The sequence below is a fragment of the Phyllostomus hastatus genome, unplaced genomic scaffold (genome assembly GCF_019186645.2).
Source record: "Phyllostomus hastatus isolate PE091 unplaced genomic scaffold, TTU_PhHast_1.1 phas_contig_40, whole genome shotgun sequence".
NCBI lineage: Eukaryota > Metazoa > Chordata > Mammalia > Chiroptera > Phyllostomidae > Phyllostomus > Phyllostomus hastatus.
Window position 1 is genome coordinate 52048404 of NW_025333872.1, and position 22861 is coordinate 52071264.

The 22861-nt window shown below is 31.1% G+C and overlaps 1 protein-coding gene across 1 annotated transcript in view; it reads left to right on the top strand.

The window, feature by feature from the left end:
- The window catches only part of GRIK2 (glutamate ionotropic receptor kainate type subunit 2), a 585197-nt gene extending 562455 nt beyond the window's left edge, over positions 1–22742 (top strand). The window contains exons 16-17 of the mRNA XM_045844097.1: positions 8118–8368; positions 21108–22742. Coding sequence (XP_045700053.1) covers positions 8118–8368; positions 21108–21272 — 416 coding nt within the window. The 3' untranslated portion in view covers positions 21273–22742. The remainder of the gene's footprint in view (positions 1–8117; positions 8369–21107) is intronic.
- The last annotated feature ends 119 nt before the right edge of the window (positions 22743–22861 follow it).

A 22861-nucleotide genomic window follows, 5' to 3' on the forward strand; every position in this document is an offset into this window, starting at 1 on the left:
TATACTATCTCACAATTTTTTTTATTTCTCATTATTTGATGAAATTGAAGACATAGAATTAAAACTAAAAGAGACATGTTGTTTGTTTAAAGCATATGACAGTATTTATGAAAATAGAAATCAGTATGAGAATTATGTGTTCCTCATTTTGCTCACTATCCACTCCTAGAATTCCCAATTCATCTCATCATAAGTACTGTAATATTTATCATTATAGATGCATAAAATTGCTGGCTCTCAGTTCTTTAGTTTTACTGACATGAATGAATACATTTATCTTCATTAGTTGAACATAGTGCACAAAATTGATGCAAATTATTCATCTTTCTGCAGGTCAAACTTTCTATTAAAATGCATTATATTTTTTCACTGCACAAGTAGCACAATTTTAACATTAGTGAAGTGATTCTGAAGGTTAAATTGAGATCAAATGATTTTCAGAGTCTGAAACAAACAAAAAAAGTCAGTTTTTGCCCATAGAGTTTTACATTCCTGACATATTTGTTAAAGTCCAGATTTGATGTCACTAAAAACAGATGAGTCTCAGTAAATTATGCCTGTTCTACAGACATCACCAGCTGACTTTGTATGTTAAAATCTAGAAAACTTCCAGAGAGAATTTGATGAATTGTGAGCATCAGTGTGAGCAGCCTTCATTAATATTATAAATGTTGACCAAATGGTAACAAACCATGCATAAATGGATAATTCTCATGAAAACACAGTTCTGATAGACTTTATATGAAAACATTGGATCATTGAATTCATTTAGAATCGATCTTAAGCTGATTAGTCCAAGGTCATGGGTTCAAATTCTATTATAGATTAGTTTGCCAGATTAAATATGTCAGACTCTGATCCTTTAGTTAGCAGGACTAAGTAAGATCAATGCATAACACTTATTAGAAAAAATGAGTCAGAGCATAGAGGCAAATTGTGTAAGTACTAAATTACAGAGATTTATGCATTTTCTTAATATGTTGCATAGACTCTGTGGCCTCTGTAGTCAGATGATTTATGTACAGATAGCAGTTCTCTCCCAGTGTCCAAGGGGTCCTGGGTCAGTAACTGAGCCTCTCTGAGACTCAGAGTCTCCATCTGTAAATGGGTATAACTGTGTCTACATAATTGGATTGTGCTAAGAATTAAAACATATTACCTTTATAGTATTTGGACCAAAACATATGCACCATGAAGAATTCCAGAAGACTCCAGTCAAGAAGTGTGCAAAGTAGGGAAGGATTAGCAGGAATCTATCTGAGTAAGAAGTTCAACCATAAAATTAAAGGAAGTAAAAAAGTGGAACTCTCCAGGGAATGGAACACACAACTAATTTGTATTGCTGGCAGGTTAGGGATAATAAGAGAAGAGGATAAAAATCAGAGAGGAAGCTTGTGATAGGTTGAAGAAAGGAATTGTCTGACATGTTTAGGAACTGGGATTTTATTCTATAGTTTTAGAACATCACTAAAAAATTTTAGGCAAGGAAATGACATTCATAGATTTCCACTGTGGAAAGATTACTGGGTCTCACTGAGAATGGAACACTTTTATCTGTCATTTACCATTCTGTGATTAAAATGTTAAGAGCTGATAATTTGTTTTCAAGATGAGATTGCTTTTCTTTTGTTCTTATGATTCTCACTCATGAATTTCTTATACTCCTACAAATTGAAGGCTTTCAATGAGATGCTTTCAAAAGAAAATACAAGTAGTGGTGACAATTACTCTACACTAGTATAGCTGATTTGTAGTAGGAAGTCTGAAACATGTCTCATGAAGTGTTTAGTTGCTACATATATTAAATGATTCATTTGAAATAAATATCAATATATTATAATTAGTAGGTAAAGATGAAATAAAGACTTAGGGTTTGGATTCATAAAAATGACTGAAGATAAAGTTGCAAGCATGCATGCAAGCATGCATTTATTAAGCAATTAAAATATTTTACTTATGCATGTACTCATTCAACAAATATTATGTTCTTACTGTTTGATGGGTGTTAGTTATACTAAGAAAACAGAAATAACCCCTGGCCTTATGGAAGTCACAGTCATTCAGAGTAAATGAGCATTAAATAAATAATCACAGAAATTATTTTTTAGTTACAAATTGAGTTAAGTTCTATGAAGGAAAAGAACAATGATGCTTTGGTATTATATAACAGAATTACTGATTGAATAAAACATAAACCTGGATATATAAATGTATAAAGTTGAATCTGAAATATAAGTATAAAATTTTTTCTTAGCACTTTTTTAAAAACAAATATGTGAGAGAAAGTATCCTGAGAGAGAATAAAATCCATCTTTGCCCGTGGAAAGTTTCTAAGAGAATGTAGTCTGGTTTCAATTTTATTTTAAGATTTTATCATGAAAAGAACAGTAATAAAAAGAACTCTAAAAGCACTCAAAATTTGTTGTGCACTTAGGGCACCCAGAACTCAGCGTTGGAACCAGGGAGCCAATTCATAAAATTTAGCATTGCCAGCAGATGCTCTCAGGTCTTTTGTGGCAGCAGGATTTTTATATATGAAGGCACAAACTAAAGGAAATTCCTCACTATTAATCTAAATGCAAATATGGCAAAGATTTTATTAACTTACTTGTCCATCTAATTTATTACAGATGTTCAATAGTAGAAGTGTCATCCAAGTCTGCTTATGGACCCTTTTTATTCTACTAAATTTAATAAGAACGTGAGAAGGTGACCCATGTCAGAAGTTTTAACTTGGCATATTTTGGTTATTTCATGATTGATATATTATAATTAATTCACTATTTAATTCAAAAAGCATTTCTTTGAATGGTTAATGTGTGATAGGCAATGTGCTGGTTACCAGATGAAATAATGTGAATAATGGACAATCAATTGCCTATAACTGACAGGTGGTCTGGTCTTAAGCCAAAATTTGAGGGCTTTAAGTTTGGGTGTACGTGTTAGAAACATTATCAGCCTCAATTCTTTGAAAGAAAAGAAATAATTAAAGAATTATTAAAGTTCTTTGAGGCAAGTCCTTGGAATACTATATGCTTAGTGAATATGGTATAATCACATACCCACAAGACATGTAAATTGCCATGTTTCAGAAAATGCACAATATCTTGAAGTGTGAAAAACTAGAAGAAACCTAAAATTAGGAGTAGTCTACTTCACAGAAATATCTTCCCAAACCCAAAGAGAGCAACTATGGAGATGTTATATGATTCTGCCATACACAGCATGTACTATCATTATGATAACATGAATTACTACAAAATATAAAACAAAGAAAACTAAAGTCTTCTAGAAAGTGGACAGAGAGGATTTGTCAATATGCAAAATAGCACACTTACATAAAATTTTAACAGTATATTTAAAGGATTTCTTTGGGTGCTATTAAGAAAATCAAAGGTTGTATACTTTTTTTTTCCAAATAATTGGTTTTTATCTATCTGGGTATACAAATATATTTAAGTAACTTTTATCATTCTTGTCCCCTAAAATATCTTGTAAAGAGACTTCAAAGCCAGGTGTGATGACCTGCCTTAAGGTGACATTGTGATGTGAATTCTTATGAGCTGGTGTTTCATGAAGCATATAAGCTATAAATGATAAAGAACATACTAAAAAAATATAACTTGATGAAGTTTAATAATGTGTAAATTCAAAGACAGGGAAGAAGATATCTAGGCAGGGACCCCAGAAAGGTCTAACAAAGAACAGAATATTTTTCACAGAGACAACTGATGTAGCAACAGGAGTAATTAATTATTGTTATATAAGGCAGTGGTTTTTCAAATTAAGGCTAAAATAAAGTAACTGATGAAAACATTAATAGATGTGAAGGAAAAAATCCTTTCTTCAAACATGAGTTTAATCATATCTAACAAGTCTTTGAATGCTTTTCTGTTATTCCTTTAATGGAGAAATGGGAGCCTTTATTTTGCTAATGTAAATGAGAATTTGCAAGAGATATATTTGTTGTGGAGTGTTCTTATCTGGCCAAGGAATCTTTTAAATGAGACACAGATGTATACTTCCTATAAACAGAAGAATATGAGGGGAATCCTGTTTTGCAAATATTGATATAATGAGTTTTAGAATGTGATATCTATAGAAAGCAAGAATTACTGTTTCTGATCTTTGCAATTTATTAAAGCATACAGAAGCCTGATTTTAAAGGAAGGTTTTAACGGGATATATGGGAGATTGCCAGTATATGGATAATGTGGTTTTAGCACATTTCACTAAAACATATTAAGTATTAGACAACTTGCTGTGCAACCTTTAAAGGAAAGCTTTTTATTAATCAATACACTTCCCCATGAAATCAATATAATGCTGACTCTATTTACTTTATAATTTCTGTACTAACTAGATGTATTAAAATAGGACAAAAATGTTGGTATATACTTAAAATTATGAGTTTGTAAATAACATGAAAAGGACAATCAAAAGAGTATATCAATATATTGTGTTTAGTAGACTTAGACTTAAAACCAAGTATGCATAACACGTGCCTTCCAGTGTACAAGAAAAAATGTAGCATGGCAGAAATGAAGAGAAGGATGGATGGGGGAGTAGGAGAGGAGGGATAGAAATAAGAAGGGCAGTGAGGAAAGGAAGGAAAGGAAACAGAGAAGGCAGGGCAGGGAGAACAAAGAAAACATGCAAAAGAGGGGAGGAAAGGTAAAGGAATGGGTTAGTAATGAGGCAAGGAGGGAGGAGTTAGGGGAAAGAGGTAAGAAGGGAAACAAACTCAATCAATGCAACAAGTTAGCTCTAAAATATTTGGTGAGACTTGTATTACTTGTATATAATAGTCACAGTTTATTTTTCTAAGGTGCTTTTTATCTGTTGGGAGGCCTTTCAATGAAATTATAAATTTATGTGAAATCTTTTATCAAAATTGAACATTTATGGTCATTGGGAGAGAGGAATTCTTTTTGTAGGGAAATTCCAAATTAGTGCACTCGTAGAGTTTATTTATGCCTACATATATTGTTACTGTTTATCTTGCCACTAACTGCCTCAATGACTCCTCTGAGTCCTCCTTTTGAGCCACAGGTTATATGCATCTGACTTGTCAAGGGCTTCATTCTGCAATGATCATATTTTTCAATGACAGAATGACAAAACATGGCAATGATTTACTTTCATTGATTTTATGTCTTATATTATTCCATCCTGTTAAAAACCTCAAAATGAGGTATATTAACTCTGTAGCTTTTACTCAAGCCAAATGCCATTTACACATTAACTGTGTTTACACTGGAAAAATGAGTCTGATGAAGTTTACTAGCAATGGGAAATATTTATATTTACAATAAGTTCTGGAAATAAGAAGCTCAGCTGGCAAGACCAAGATGTATCCATATTTGTTAAAAAGTGTTTGCTTTTGTTTTTCAGGACCTTATTTTGTGAATGAAGTGAAGAATATTATGTTTGAAGACATTAGAATAAAAATCCTAATGCAGTTCAGTGTGTATGATGAATTGACAATAAAATAATATTCCTTCAATATTGCTCAGGATGAGAAATATGCTGGTTCAAAAATATTTCTTAGCAGGATCAAGAATTTTTCATATTTGAAAGTTTATTCTTCAAGTCACTATCTGCCAAAATTTTGCTTGTAATAGTACTTCCAGAAATGAAACCACATTTTCTATTTGCCACACATGGCCATTTTTGCAAGTACTGTCAGCACGAAATTTGTTTCAGATGCTGAATTTCTAAATGAAAGATATATTTGATAAACTACAATTCTGCTTAGAATACATTTTTCCTCAAATAATTATTTTGTAAAGAATATCATTAACTAGAATGGTAATTCAGAATAAATATCACCTAAAACTAGTAGTAGGCTAGATTTAGTAAATTCATGAAAACTGGATATCCAAACAAGATAGCCTTAATTTATGGTTTTGATACATGTCAGAGAACCCAAAAGGCCCAGGTTGTTGCTTTTACATTGTGTTAGGAATGCCTCAATCATTATGTGCCTTATTATATGAAACATTTGTATGAGAAAGTTGAAGATTTGGATAGACAATAGATAAGACAGATGATTAGATAAATTGATAGGTAGATGATTGATTGATAGATACATAGATAGATACATCCTCTATTCCAAAGAGTTTATAATCTAGTTAGAAAAAAGTTCTCATGTTGAAAAGTAAATAGTAATAATACTAGATGACTAGGCTGAGTGACCCCAGTAGAAAACGCTATGGGCTGGAGTTATAATTCCTGACATCTGCAGTGATCCAGGGGCAGATTTTAAACTTCGTATTTTCATCAGAGTAGTATTTGGAAGAGAGCACAGAAAAGAAACTGAGAATCAGGACTTTTTTTTTTTTAGTGTGATTAAAATATTTGAGACCTGGCTAGATGGCTCAGTTGGTTCGAGCATTGTCCCAAAAAGTTGCAGGTCTGATTATTCCTGGTCACAGCAAATACCAAGGCTGCAGGTTTTGTCCCTGGCCTGGGAGCATGCAGGAGGCAACCGATCATTGTTTTGTGTGTGTGTGTGTGTGTGTGTGTGTGTGTGTGTGTGTGTGTGTGTGTCCGTGTCCTGAAATCAGTAAACACATCCTTGGGTGAGGATTAAAAAATATATTTGAGTTCTAATTATAGGAATTAATAATGCCCCCTTTTAGGAAAGCTGTGAAAATGTTATATAGAAGTCATGTACTTAAACATTTCTTCTGAGTAGATTAAGAATTATGTTAAAGAAATAGCTGTTCAAGTGGATGTGGTAGATTTTCACTTTTTCAACAGGCTGCTTCCTATTATTCTCCTTCTCTTTCTACTTTCAACTTGTATATTCTTGTTAAATGGGTAATATGAAATTAGTCTATTACTTTAATTAAGTAAAAACTGTACATTTATCCCTCATGTACCAGAAAAGTTTCCTGACCCAGCTTTTAATCACTCTTAACAGAAATAAAGCTATAGTTATAGTTGTACATATATTAAAATCAAAACAAGATCACAGCAACATTGAATACAAGCTAAAGTCAGTATTTTTCTGTGGGCAGAAAAAAAAGCAATTGTGAATGAACTTGTGGAGAAAGGTGGAATGTACCCATAGTGTTTTAGGAGAGCAGATTAAACTTTAGAAACAGGTTATTTCTGGATGGAAGAAAGCAATGAGACTAATCCCTTTGGGGCTGTGACCAGTTGGTTAGAGTATCATCCAGATATGCCAAGGTTTCAGGTTTGATCCCCAGTCAGAGTATGTATAAGAAACATACAAATTAGTATTTCTCTCTCTCTCTCTTTCTCTGTCTGTCTCCCTCTTCTTCCTCTCTCTAAAAAAAATCAATGAAGAAAACAATCTTTTAAGACATATTAAAAGATTCATGCACTTCAAAATTCTCCTATGATTCTAGGCAACTCATTAGAAAATTTATTACTTATAACATTATAGCTAAATCAGAGAAGATCTACTGCCAACAGCATAAATACCAAATTTTATTTATAGTGTTGCCTCCACTGACAAGAACATATCTCCTCAAAGCATAAAGTGTAATATATAAATAAGCCCCCAAATGACAATGCGTTGACTGCCATGATAATATCTGAATGATCCAATGCTGTACAAACCTGTCATCTATGTTAAATAAGAAGATAAGCTATCTATACTCTTGAAAGTATTAGCTACCTCTGAGTACAGCTTGTTCATGATTGCTTTAAAAACCATTTCACTTAATAAAGAGAAATGTGATTATTTCTACAATAGAGGTTACCACTTTATCAATACTCTGTTTTCAGTGTAGAATAATTCCAAGACATTAACCAAGTATCTTTTCACTCTATTTCCTATTGTAAATTTCCACTTACTATTCTATTTTCCAATGCTCTGAGTTGAGTTTGCCTTTTAGAAGGAGACATTTTCTTCCACAAAAACAAAATTCATTTTATCTTCAAAATCAGAAAGACCACACACCTTATTTATCTTGTTAAATTTCTATTCTCTATCTATGGTTTTCCAGTTGTTCTTCTCTACTGGAAGTGAACATTGGCATATTTTTGAGCACCTGGAAAAAGCTCTGTCCTTGTCTTGTGTTAACCTTTCAGTATGAAATTCTGGGTTCCTTAAAATAGTTAGAATCCCTTCTCTTTTTCAGGTTCTCCATATAGAGACAAAATCACCATTGCAATTCTTCAGCTGCAAGAGGAAGGCAAGCTGCACATGATGAAGGAGAAGTGGTGGAGGGGCAACGGCTGTCCAGAGGAGGAGAGCAAAGAGGCCAGTGCCCTGGGGGTGCAGAACATTGGTGGCATCTTCATTGTTCTGGCAGCCGGCTTGGTACTCTCAGTTTTTGTGGCAGTGGGAGAGTTTTTATACAAATCCAAAAAAAACGCTCAATTGGAAAAGGTAAATGTCAATTTTTTACAATTTAAAACAATTCTTGTCATAATAAAAGAAACTATTTTTGATCTTTCCAACCAAGGGCAGTGCTTAGAAATGTAACTGTTAATCAGCTTCTGCCATTCATTATATGACAACGGTTCATAGAGAGAACACACGATGAACTTCCTGTTTGTAAATTTAAATGTAGATGTTTAATGGAGCCAGCTTCAAGGCAAGGGACTCTCTCTCCTCTTATTGAAACCTTAGAAAAAATGTTACTTGAAGTTCACTGCATATAGGTTAGTAGAGGAAGGTAATGATGAAAACAAAGATCAGAAACTAATATGAAGGGAAAAAATACTTTTCTGCAGATAAAACATGTTTTAATATACAATACTGATTAACAGTTTCAAGATAAAGAGTAAATTGAGTTTTTACTTGAAGATTTTAGGCCCAGTAAGTCTTTAATTGCGAAAAACTTAATTCTTACTTTGGAAATTACAATTAATTTTTAAAAATTGGTGAATGTGTGAAAATATTATGGGATTTTTTGGCATTTAATTTTATCCTTTTTATAATTATTTTTTAAAGATTCTATTTTTTTTATTTTTAGAGATTGGAATGGAGGGAGAAAGAGAGAGAGAGAGAAATATCAATGTGTGATTGCCTCTCACATGGCCCCCACTGGGGACCTGGCCCACAACCCAGGCATGTGCCCTGACTGGGAATTGAACCTGCAACCATTTGATTTGCAGCCTGCTCTCAGTCCACTGAGCTATGCCAGTCAGGGCCATAGATATTTTTTAAAGATATTATTTATTTATTTTTAGAGAAAGTGGAAGGGAGGGAGAAAGAAAGGGAGAGAAACATCAATTGTGGTTGCCTCTTGTGCATCCCCAACTGGGGACATGGCCTGCAACCCAGGCCCTGATTGGAAATTGAACTAACAACTCTTTGGTTTGTAGACTGGTACTCAATCCACTGAGCCACACCAGTCCAGGCTAATTTTATTCCTAATTAGCCCTTTATTTTCTTCACCAGTGTTTTTTGAAGAACATATTAACCTAAAAATATGAGATTATTGCAATTTTTCTTAGGATTTTAATACAAGTTATTTCTGTACAAATATATTTTTTATTCTAAATTTGAAAAATTTGCAAACCTGATTCAGATTATGTATTTCTAATGCTATAAGTTCAATAGATCTATATAAATACAAGGATGGATATTTATTTTTAAAAAATCTCTTATTTTAGATGTTATGTGACACTTTTTTGTATGTAAGTTTATAGTCTGGAGATGAAAGCATTCTTTAACCTTTTAAAATCTTCTGATACTTTATTTCATACTTTTTATACAGAAATATTTTTTTGGTTTTAATTAAAAACATTTTTGGGCTTAGCTGCATCTAAGTCAGACTATATGTTCATTAATATTTGAAAGGTTTATTAATTTTTTGTTAAATGTGAGTAGAAAAATGATATTTAAAAATAATAACACAAATATAAGGTAAATATATTGTACTAATATTCTCTGAAGCACTCTCACCTTTAAAACTATTTTTAAAAAGCAAAAACATTTGCTTGTTTTCCTTTGTCTTTAATAATTTATGTTTCAATTACTTATCCTTTCAGAAATCAAAATTTTAGATACAGCATTTCTCCATTTTTACATGACTACAGTAATTTTCTCTTAGAAACAGTGTTTTTATAAATTAGTATTTTGAAGAGTAACAGTTCAAAATTTGGAAAATTTAAACGATCACACGACTTATTTTTTCAGAACATTCAGGATCTGCTGACTTGGCTGAATCAAATATTTGTTGCTCTGGTATAACTGACAATAAGGTTTAAGTATATACTGTATGTTATAATCTTTTAAAAAATAGTATCAAGTGAGTTTTAAAATCTAATTCAAAAACATAAAGAAAAAATATTAACTCATCAATTTCCATTTTTACTATAATTTGTCAATAGATGTGATATTTGGTTAGTTAATACTTAAAGTAACTCCAGAAATTATAGAAGAAATTTCTTTTTTCTAGTTAGAACCTTAAATAATCCATATGTGATGATTTTCTTTCATGTATAGCTCAGTATTAAAATAAAACAAATGAAACCTCATGACAATAAGCGTATTCTATTGCCCTCTTTGTGTGCTTCTGATGTGATTTACCTAGGCCATGTCATTATGTACAATTATTTTATAAACATTCTGCTTAAAAACCAAAAACCAAAAGATAAAGATTTAATTCCATAATTTTTATTGTTAGTATAAGTAACTAATTTAGTTGACTTTTTAATATAACTAGCTCTCTTTCATTTCTATGTACCTGTATGGCCTTATAAAAATTTTGTGAAAGGAACATTCCTTTTTCTGACAGAAGTAGATGAAACATTACATTGGAAAGAAGCAACTGTGTTGGTATTAAATGAGCATTCTTAATCACATTCCCCAATGTTTTTCACATACTGTCACCACATGGCTTCCAAATTGAAAGTCAAATTCTCTAGCTCAGCAAGTGAGGCACTTCAGAATTTGTCTCTGTCCATCATTGTAGTTTTACCTTGTGCTTCTCCCCAATTGCTAATTTCTTCTCTAACCACCCTAGATCACGTTCAATTTTCTAAGGTCACTAGTTTTTAAAAACCTCTTCCATTTGACTTGAGCAAACCTTGTGAATTTTTCGACCTGGCAAATTCTTACTAGTGTTTTGAGATTAGGCATTCCAGACTAGGTGTCAAGACTAGGCATCAACTTGCCCAGAAAGCTCTGTCTAGTCTATAGATGTAATAGGTTTGGGCGCAGGACAGAGCTGTTTTCACAAGGTAGTGTTAGGTTTTCATTTCCTCCAGTGAAAAATATGACTTCTATATGTCCCTTTTTTTACTTAGCTGATTTCAGATACTATCATCATTGGAAAAATATTTTCTCCCCCTTTGAGAATGTTGGGAAGGTATTTTGCCCATTTCAAACCACATCCATCAATCAGCCTAGATGCCTTTTCTCTATTTCATTCACATTTGTTGGTTTTTGTGTGTGAGCGCTTCTTTCCCAATTAGACTCTTACTTCCAGTAGGACAAGGACCTAATGTTTGTGGTTTGTGTCTCCAAGGTGTCCAGCAGTATCTGTTGGCATAAGGTCTATCTATCTATCATATCTCTCTCTCCCTCTCTCTTTCTCATCTATCTATCTATCTATCTATCTATCTATCTATCTATCTATCTATCATTATCTACCTAATCTTTCTTTCTACTGATTTAAATGAATAATCAAGTGAGTACAGTGACCCATTTAAAAAAGTCTACCACAAAGAGTATAAAAGAACTATTTTCTATATAATGCAGTAGAATTATGTGTAGCAAATAAATAATTATGGGTGTATTAGAATAACCCATTTTATTTGCTGTGATAAATTAGGTTCTTGGGCTTAATCCTTCATTTTTCTTGAGGAAAAAAATGTATTTATTTGGGTTATACAGTTTAGCACCTTACTTAATTTATTAAAATTAGTCAGCAAATATTCCTAGATTTTATCATATGATATGCATGTGGACATATAGAAAATCACAATTAATTTACATTTATAATTGTGCTTTTAAAGTTTTAATTTAAAAAATATGATGATATGTGCACACTTCTTCACTTATTCCAATAATTATTTATTGAGAACCAAACATGCAATGAATTATGTTTTGCATATTAAAAATAAACAAGGATATATTATATTCACCATTGAGCCCCAAGGTCATTTGCTCTCTATTTTCTCTTCTTCTCCATTTCCTTTCCCTTTTCTTCAGTCTACAGTATTCTAGTACTTTTTAAACAAACAAATAAAATTTTCATTCTTAAATATACTGGCAGGTATAATACAAACTTGGTCTAGTTGAATATGAACTTTATAGATAAAATTTATAAAGAGTAATATCATTCCATGTCAAGTCTTACTTCTGATTATGATGATGATGATAAAATTAATAATAACAGTATTTAGAGGTGAATATAAATATTATTTATAGCAAATGTTTTATAAAATATTAGTGGAATAAAAGGTCTTGATGACTATAATGTTTTTATATTTACAAGTAGTTTGGCAATTAAGAATAGTATATGAATGCATCATCTTAAAATGAGGGCAGGTTGAAACTGCATATGGAAGATGATGCTGAACCGTGTAGAACTTAAAGAATTAGAAAACTCTAAATTGCATTCCTATCCAATACCACAAGATGGTGTATTCCAATTTTTATAGTAGATAGTGCTTTTGATTTTGTTGCAGATATTAATGTATCAAAAATACCTTTTCATTTATTCAAACTTTTTAAATAAGTACATATTTATTTTTCTAATTTTTAAAAAATATAACAAATACTTGGAAAGACACTCATAAAAGTCTTCTTTTCCTGAAATGTCTTGAAAGGTAACTAATTAACATGTGTATTTTTAACTAATTGCCTTTTCCCCTAACTTTTTGATACTTTATAAACACTGCTTAAGTTTCATTGAGTAAGCAGGTCATGAATCTGCTGTGCATATGAAGCAGTTATCTGTCCATGTCAGGGGTGTGCATTTGTTTGGAAGATCCTGTTTCCCCCTTCTAACTGAGAAAAGCTGCCTAATGTAAAAACGTTCATTTTCCTTGGTATAATTTATAATACTACATTGGTTTTGTAAGCACAAATTATAAGTTATTGCAATGCTTTTAATTTTTACAGTTATTTTATAACATAATCATGGTTTATTAATTATGTTTAAAAATGCTCTATCTCTAAAGTATTTGAATGTGTCCTCTTTTAATAAAAGGTGTACATATGTCCACCTTCTTTTGATATCCAGAAATAATAGTAACATAACATACATAGTTTGAATTTTTCTTTTTGCCTGATTTGTGTTCAGAAGTAATTTCTTTCCAATGTAATTGAAAATAAATTTGACTATACAAATTGTTTTAATTGAAAACATTGAATACCAAATCGCTGTTTCTTGATATGAACAAAAACTAAACAATAAAAAACATTTCCTCCTTACTTCAGTTTAAACAAAGTGTAGTAAATATGTCTGAGAAATAAAAATATAAATTACTACTCAGATATTGAATTGGTAATTTATGTGTCCCATATTGGACACATATATTTATTCTAAATTTCCTCTAAGATGATTGGTGCACATTTTCAAAACTAATTAATATGGATTTTTTTAGTATGTAATCCATTTTAGCCAATGTAGTTTTTTTGTATTAAAGAGCACTGGTAAAACATATCCAAGATATCTCTAAATAATGATATTTTCCCAGTCATTGAAAGTTCAAAAACATTTTTGAGGGCACACAGAATGTTTTTCAGTCTATAACTTAATAACAAATGTAAAAGGTAGTTTTCACTCATAGTACCACAAATGAATGAAATAATGCAATTTGGAGAATGTTAAGGAGAAATTAGAAGGGTTTAGTTTAAATTGGATCCTGGACAAAAGATTATTCACAAAGAAAAAATTTTCCAAAGCTGACTGCATCTGTATTTCATGGAACCAGAAGAATGAAAATAGATTGTTCACAGACACTTATAAACATACTGCTTTTGGAAAGTTGAAAAATTAGTTCTAACAGGAGCAATGTTTTTTAAAAGAACCCATTTATTGAATAAGCTATAGGAGTGCAAATACTGCTATAAATCATTATAAAGATTCATAAAGTTCTAAAGAAATTTTCAATAATGTAAAATGTATCTATAAAGCATCTTGCTATTCAGAAGTTAAAAGACGTAAATAAACTTTGAACAAATACTCCATTTGGTGTCCTTTTATGTTACTGCCGTTCTCTGTGAGTAGATCATCTCTCAGTATCCATTAATGACCCATATAAGGGGTGACTGGATGGCTTTTAAAATGTTTTTACATATAAATATAAAATCATACTTTAAAATGAGATGCCAATCTTTGTTTTACTGTCTAATCTCCTTCCAAGTCAGCAAAACGATTTTAAGTCATTTCTTGATGGTAACCCATACTTTTTTATGCCCATAAATGATGTTTTAAAATTAAGATCATGGTTTGACAAATAATAATTTTACTTCCTTGTTTGTATAAACAACTTTGGAGCCTTTAAAATATAGTATCTTCTTTGAGTATGAAGATATTCTGAGAACTGTGTAAATATCACCATATTGTGCAAATGAAGATAAATGTCTCAAGGGTCAAGTTGTTTCCCAAGGTCAAAGATGCCCACTCTGACACTATTCTAACTATATTATATAGTACAAAATAGAGTTATTTACCTGTTTTTCTTGATAGTTTTCATTATTGAAGTTGCATTGATAAAATATTTGGAGTAGGAGTTTGATTTAGATAAACAGATTGTTGAGATAGGTAATACACGTAGTTTGCATGTGTCTAACATATAACAAACAGCTATGGTTATAATTATTATTATTCAAAAAGCTGATGTATTTAAGCTGTTGGGCATTCAGAAAAGAGAGCTTTCCTCTAATAAAGGATTAGTTATTTGGATGTTATGTATTTTATTGAAAAATTGTATCATTACTACCAGCAAGAATGTGATGATTAACATTGTTTTTTCTTAAAATGCATTTCACAGATGTATTGGCTAAAGTTGTGTTGAAACTTGTCTGACCTTATTTACTGATTTTTCTAGCTTAAGTATGGGAGTGTACAAATGTATAATAATGTCCCATCTTTCTCTGTCTCATTGTATTTGCAAAATGCAATATAAAGATATTTGGTAACTGTTTCTGTAAGAGTCAAAATTTCTGAGAGAATTTTAATCTCTAGTTATGTTTATCAGTGTAAAATAATCCAGGCAAAAGCACAGGGGGTTTTATCATTTTATTCATTGAGAGAAAAAATATATTTCTTTTTGCCCCATAATCTTTTCTCTAATTTATTATTTAACATTCAAAAAATTAACGCATACTAAGAACAAAGGCCAGGTAAAAGGCTCAGCTAAAATTTAAATCACTGTTAATGATACAGGCTAATATAATAAAACATTCATAGAATGGAAGTCAAGAGAACCGAGTTCCTCTTTCAGCTTTGATATCAGTTATGTGCATAACTTTAGATAGATAACTTGACCTCTTGAGTTTTAGTTTCTCTAGCTGTAAAATTACACTGATTGAGCAATAGGATCATTAAAGAACCTACATGTAAAGTCTTGTCTGACTGCTGCACAGCTTATTAAATAGTATAATTTTTCAGAAAGATGGCTGCTACGAAACTGAATATCAAGATCAAAGTTGCTACATATGTACTTTGACATGAATGTTTTAACTAGCCATTTTCATTTCTTATTGCTTCACTATTGCATTCATACAGCCCTAGGTCAATTCATACTTCTGATGTATAGCATTAGCTATTTGGTATTTTAAGAAGACTGCCAATTAAAAAGTATAAATCAAAAGGAAGTGTCACATTAAATAACATTGATTTTCCTTATTTAATACATTAGTGTTATATCAAATATTGCATATTACACTATAAATACTTTTTATTCCATTTTGTTTTTTCATTAGTTTAGTTATAATCTAATGTGAGATAACTTTATACAGGGATCATAGTGACTTTTTTATTTGTCTGTACTACATGTGATGTGGAATTCTTGGGCAAATGGCCTGCTGCATCAGAAATTAATTTGACAGGTGTCTGAGAATGGATTAGGTATCTATAATCAATTAACAAATAATTTAAACAACAAACACAAAACCAGTATGGTTGATATATGCTAGTCTATACTGTAACACTGAGTCACAAAATCTGATAGAAGCAGTTTGAAGATGTTTTCAAGTTTTCATGTATGAAAAATGTATGAATTGTATGAAAGCTGGTTAAAATTATCCTGAATGAACATTAAAATATCATGTAGTTAATTTTAAACTATCAAAGAACAGGATAACAAGACACATAAACTAGAATTTCTTCTTTAAAAATATAAATACAGACGATAGTAATTTCTAATATTTTATTATTATTTCTGGTTTGAGGGATTAATGACTACATATATTCAACATGAAAGTGACGAACTTAAAATTTAAAAAAAGAATCAAACTGGTTACTTGGCATCAGTAGCTGGTTTTAAAAAGACATTGCTAAATATAAATGTTTTAACAAAAATGAAGTTAAATAAGTTAGTGTTTAATGTGGAGCATACTTACAAGTGGACATCTAATATTTTAAAAATTATGTGCTTCTCCAAATGCTGTCACATCTGTTATCATATAACTATATCTATAACATAGACTAAAAATGAGTTACTCTATAACACCAACAATGATATTATTTAGAACATTTACCTTCAAGCTATGTGTTGTCTTATTGTACCCAAAATAAAAAAAAATATGTATAGCTTTTCTAAAAAGCAGTGTAAATATAGTCAAAGTAATATTTCAAAAGTTTCCAGACCTTCATTTTTTTAAGATTAGAGTTGCGTAAATACAGGTTGCCTCATTAATTATAGTGAATTTTATAGTGAATTTTACTAATTTAAATGCAATTACATGCTAACAGCTCAAAGATTTAAATTTTCATTTTCAGGAATCTTCTATTTGGTTAGTGCCACCCCACCATCCAGACACTGTTTAGTAACTTTTGAAACTTACTAAAAGAGGTTTTAATAATGGTTAGTATCTTTGCGCCTTTCTTTTTTTCTTTTTGTAGTCTGTTACATTAATGTGGCGAAACATTTTTGTTGTTGTTTTCACCCTAAGAAAGTTCCTTTATTTAATGACACAGTTTGTGTGTTTTCATCCCTAAGGAGTGATTTGAAAATCAAAACAGATTTCTTTCTTTTTCCTTCCTGCAGTATCCTCCTGCCCCCTTTTCTTCCTTTCTCCACTTTCTCTTTTATGCTTTCTTCTTCCCCTTCTCCTACCTCCTCTACTTGCCTTTTTTTCTCCTTTCCCTTCTTGTTTATTATAACCCAGGAAACTTCTGTAAACTGCACTTGGGCTTTTCAAAGTCTTATTTCATAGTTCAATAAAAAGACATTTAATAAAATTCCAATCATTATATAAGTAGGAAAGATAATGTGTCTCTATCAAATGACGTTAGAACTTTATTTAATAATGAAATATAGTGTTTTTTTGACAACATACAGCACAGGGAAACAACTTATTCCACAATCAGCTCTAAAATTTCAACTTTAGATTGTTATATAAGTAAAGATATGGAATTTGTATTTTAAAGCTTTAAAAAAAGAATATGTGTCTGCCTTACTGCTACAAGTGAAAAAGACTTTATGATATTACTAAATTCTTTTAATTTGATATGTTGACTCAAAACTCTTGCTCAAATTTAACACTTTTCATAGTTACTGTGAAGGATTAAAAATATTCAAATATTCTATAAGTAGGAAGAAAATGTCACAGTTACTTTGTTGGTAACCTAAGAAAACACTATTTTTTTAGGTATAGTTACATTAATAGATTAAAATAGCATTGGCAAAATTCAGCTGCTTGAAAAAAAATGAATAAAACTGATAAATTGACATATAAACAAGTTTATTAGTCAATTAATTAAAAGTTATTCAATTAAAATTTTTACTTTCTTATGCTTTTGTAAATAGATAAAACTTAAAAATGGTAGTGGTCAAGTTATAAATTTATAATTTTCAGAATTTCTAAATTTGCAATTATATTTTACTTAACATAATTTTAAATTATAAAATGAAGAACTTACTAAATTTATAATATAATTTACATGAGATAATATTAAATTATGAAAGATGAAATTTTCTTTCATCTTTTAAATTATAAAAGATAAAAAATCCTAATTTGGGGGGCATTTTTTTAGTCTACATTTTATATTCTTCAGCATTGTCAATGTTATATCACATAAAATCTGTTTAAAAGAATTTTATGTTATATCACATAAAATTTGTTTAAAATTTTTTTAAAATTTGTCTTTATGTGTGATCTGAAGTTACATATACTGTACTAAATACATATTACTTAACATACTAGATATAAAATTGTGTAATTTCATGGTTGAATGGGTATGTACATTTATAAGATTTTTTTCTGAGAAAATCAATCTGTTCATACTCTCTTAGTATGGACAGTAAATATTCATTAGTATATCTATTCTGTAATGTTTAAAACTAATATAATCAAACTGTCTAAAATCCAAATTTGCCAAGAAGGTGTTATAAATTATATAACATTTGGGATATTTATTACTTCTAAGTGAAGGTTTATTTTGAACAATTCAAAGTTTATTCACATCCTATAACATTTTTAAGTGTCAATGGCATCAAGTTCTGACCATGTTATGTTATCTAATCAATTCTTCTGTTAAATGTTTCAACAGAGAGCCAAGACTAAGTTACCTCAAGACTATGTATTCCTTCCCCTTTTGGAGTCAGATTTTTCCATTTCTACAGTGTTGTCATCATCACCATCTTCATCATCATTGTCATCATGTTCTTAATAAGTACATCTAATAGTAGGTATTAAGCAACAAGAAACACCGTGTCCCTATACTGGCTGTCAGGTGCCATAAATCTTTAATAGAAACATAATTCATGGATTTCAGAACTGTATAATTTAACACAATAAAAATGCATGACAGTAATCCACCAGCTAGTGGGGAATTCACATGTTGCATTTAATCATCATCCATTACAAGTACTAAAGCAATAATACTTTTACTAATTTCATGCTATTAAACAAAACCAAAGTTTTTCTATTAATTAACTTGTATACAGTGTATTTTACAAAGTTTTTGAAAAAAATTTTTAAGCAATTGAATTAGAAACATTTTAAAATAATAATTAAATACCAGAGTCACATGTAGCTATTGTTAGTTCAGTCAATATTTAAAGAACACGTATGTACCATCTATACCATGAGAACAAGATCTCTTCCCTTTATCATTCATTGAGAGGCATTCATAGAAGACCTAGAGGTCAGATGGAAAAAACATTAAAATGAGTTAAAAATACTAAGGAGACAAAACTAAATTGAGTGAAAATAATGCACCTGGTCAATGGGGAAGTGATTCCTGAATTAAGTTAAAAGTTGAGTCATGTCCTGAGGTAAGGGTTAAACACGGCAAGGTACCAGAGCCAGGACAAAAACTCTGGAGGCCCATGCAGAAAAGGCAGGGGTAGACAAAAAAGAAATGGGGCAGAGAGAAAAGAGGAAAGTTGAATCCAAGAAGTCATGATAGGAAAAAATAAGATATTTGGATTTTACCTGTTTCTTGGATAAGAAAATGCCATTAATAAATGATGTTTAAAAAGTAGATTATTCTGGTATATGTGATCCTTTAAGGAAAAAGCAGGCTAGATAGACATGGAGTTAAGAAGACTACTAGGGAAATGATTTAGGAACCCATAAAAGAAAAATGAGGATATAGCCAGGAATAAGCAAGAAGGTACGTGGGAAGGGTCAAAAGTTACAAAATCAGTTATCAGAATGTCTTGGCGAGTTTCAGGTGTGAGCTGCTTAAAGTGACATTCCCTCTCTCTGAATCAGTTTTCTTTGTCAAAGAGATGCCTATTTTAATTGAAATATTAGTAACAAAATATTTGTCACAAAAGATTATGCATGAAAAATATTTTTAAACCTAAAAAGCATATGTGGTATTAAATATTTTTATTCTGCCTTCTTTTGGCATTAGCCTACTTGATAAAAAGCAAAGCATCCAACACTTAAGGCAAAAATCAAGTTTTCATATCCATATTTAATTAGGCTTATTTCATTATGTTTTCATATCACTTTTTGAAATTGTATAAATTTTTCATACTTGTTCACATTTTTAGTTGTTTTCTACCTTTTTAGTTCTTGTACAGAAAAAACCTAAGTCTCAGTCCATCTGAATTTCAACAACAATATATATACAACTGGTTAATGAATCTGATTTATATGTAACTAACGTGTGTATCTCAATTAGCTGGGGAGGGAGACTAACAAAATTTTGTTTCACGAATATGACTTTGTAATGGGAATTTTTGAGGAGCTTGTAATAATGAGCCCCAGATAGACTGATATTCTAGAAAATCTATTGCCAATGAAATGAGAATTAAAAAAATATTTTCTATGGTCCTTTTTTTTCTTCGTGTAATAGATTATCAGCTCTCAGTTATCAAGCTGATAATGACAAAAGAGTTAATATTTCTCATGGACTTTTTAATGTACTCCAATTTGTTATTTCATGATTAATTCATATTTGGTTTGTGATCATCATCAATAGTTTTATAGGCCTTATCACAACTGGGTGTAGGGAATACCAAAAGTTATTTTCCATATTTTTATGTCTGTGTGAGTGCTATTTTTGTTCTGTTTTGAGATGCACAATGATGAATCTATGTTTAAAGAAAATTTTCATATCTCATGTTGTGGTCTAAAAAGTGGTAAATTTCTTCTATTTTTTATAAGAATAGAATTCTGGTTAATGATTTGTATGTATGTGTTTGTATTTAAATTTTAAGATAGATATATTTATTACAATGCTAATTAATTTTACATCTGAAAATCTTTTCAAGCTATAAAAATATATGCATAACTAGTTGGCATTTCATTTCATTATCAAGTGGAGATTTTCTTTAAACTCATCCACTTTGATAAAATATTTAATTATCATGTGTTGTATATTAATAGTGTAACAATTTGTTATAACCTTTGTATTGACATTTTTCAAACCCTTGAGGCTGTTATGTTGATATGTCTGTTAAGAATGATTTCAGTATTGTTTCTGGACAGTTGCAGTCTATCTGTTTTGTAATATTTCATTTTCTGTGTTATTCTGTAGAGGTCCTTCTGTAGCGCCATGGTAGAAGAACTGAGGATGTCCCTGAAGTGTCAGCGTCGGTTAAAACACAAGCCACAGGCCCCAGTTATTGTGAAAACAGAAGAAGTTATCAACATGCACACATTTAACGACAGAAGGTTGCCAGGTAAAGAAACCATGGCATAAAGCTGGGAGGCCAAACACCCAAGCACAAACTGTCGTCTTTTTTCCAAACAATTTAGCGAGAATGTTTCCTGTGGAAATATGCAACCTGTGCAAAATAAAATGAGTTACCTCATGCCGCTGTGTCTATGAACTAGAGACTCTGTGATCTAAGCAGTTGCAATGATCAGACTTGATTTACAAGCATCATGGATCAACCAAGTTACACGGGGTTATACTGTTTATCATGGGTTCCTCCCTTCTTCTGAGTGAATGTTACATGCGCATTTTGTGGCTGGTTTCAAATGCAGTCCAGTAAGAAATTACAGGTTCTTTTTGAAATCTAACTGTTGCCAGAGATGGAATATACATGACCCAAGGGTAACCAGTAAAAAAGTCAGTAAGAATAAAAATACTTGGAATCAGCAAAAAACTGTAGTGTTACAAGAAACAGTACAGTCTTCTGAACATCCAGATTATAGAGGTGGTGATGTTACTAGCCCCCAACAACTCAGTACCGCAATCATCTGAATAGACAATACGTGTTTATAGGATGTGAAAAATGTAACACAAAACAAATCTGAATTTCATGGCAAGTGGAATATGAAGCATATCTTCATCAGTGTTTCCTTTCTTTTCGCACAGTTTGTGTCACTGGTTGAGGTAGAAATGTCAATTACCAAGGCAATAATGTTTTTCATAAATTCATCTGCAGGAGATTTAACATGTAACTCTACCAGATTCCTACCTATTTACCTACTCTCTCACCCTGAAGCCCCTTTCCCAACCCCACACCAACAATAAAAAGCAACGGCTGGTTCAAAGATTCTGAATTTAAAAAAATAATAGTTTGCAATCTTTGTCTTATGTTATAATAAAAGGCTAGGTATTGATAGTTATGTGGAAGACGGAAGCTTTCATTTTAACGTTCAGAAATGTTCATTCAAACCCTAGTTCCTGCTATAAATGAACTTGATAGAGCCTGGGTAGATCTCGGTGAAAGCAAAAGGGGACTGGTCATTTGTAGAAAAGTATGTGCAGAGAACTTTTAAATGGACTGCATTTATCAATACAGTCACAATGTTAAATGAACAAAATTCTTGAGCAGTTTTTTTTTTCAAAAAAATGTTCAGGTTTATTTGTGGAAATGCAAGATTTCTATGAAAATAGTTTTTGTATGGAAATTTTTGTAATACTTTTTATCAACAAAATAAGAACATGTGTTTCTGTCAGGGGTGTGATGTCAAGCATGAATGGTAGTGCGTGTGCACCACCAACGTTTGGTGAAAACTATTTTTATCAAGAAAAAAAGGAATCATAGAAGAGAAATATTTTCAAGTTAGATAATATAAAAGTTAGGTGCACTACCACCACTGCTTACCATGCCACACCCCTGGCTCCCACGAGGCTGATAACATACTGTAATGAACAATTGTGTGTAAAATGGTAAAAGACACAGACCTCTTGCCAACATTGTGATGACAGTTGAGTGCACACAGTTTGCTGTTTGAATCCAATGCACAAAATTGAAAAAAAATCATTAAAATTATGTCCACTTTACTTTCATCTTTGACTTTTATTTTTCTTTTATATGCATAAGTGGATGCACAATA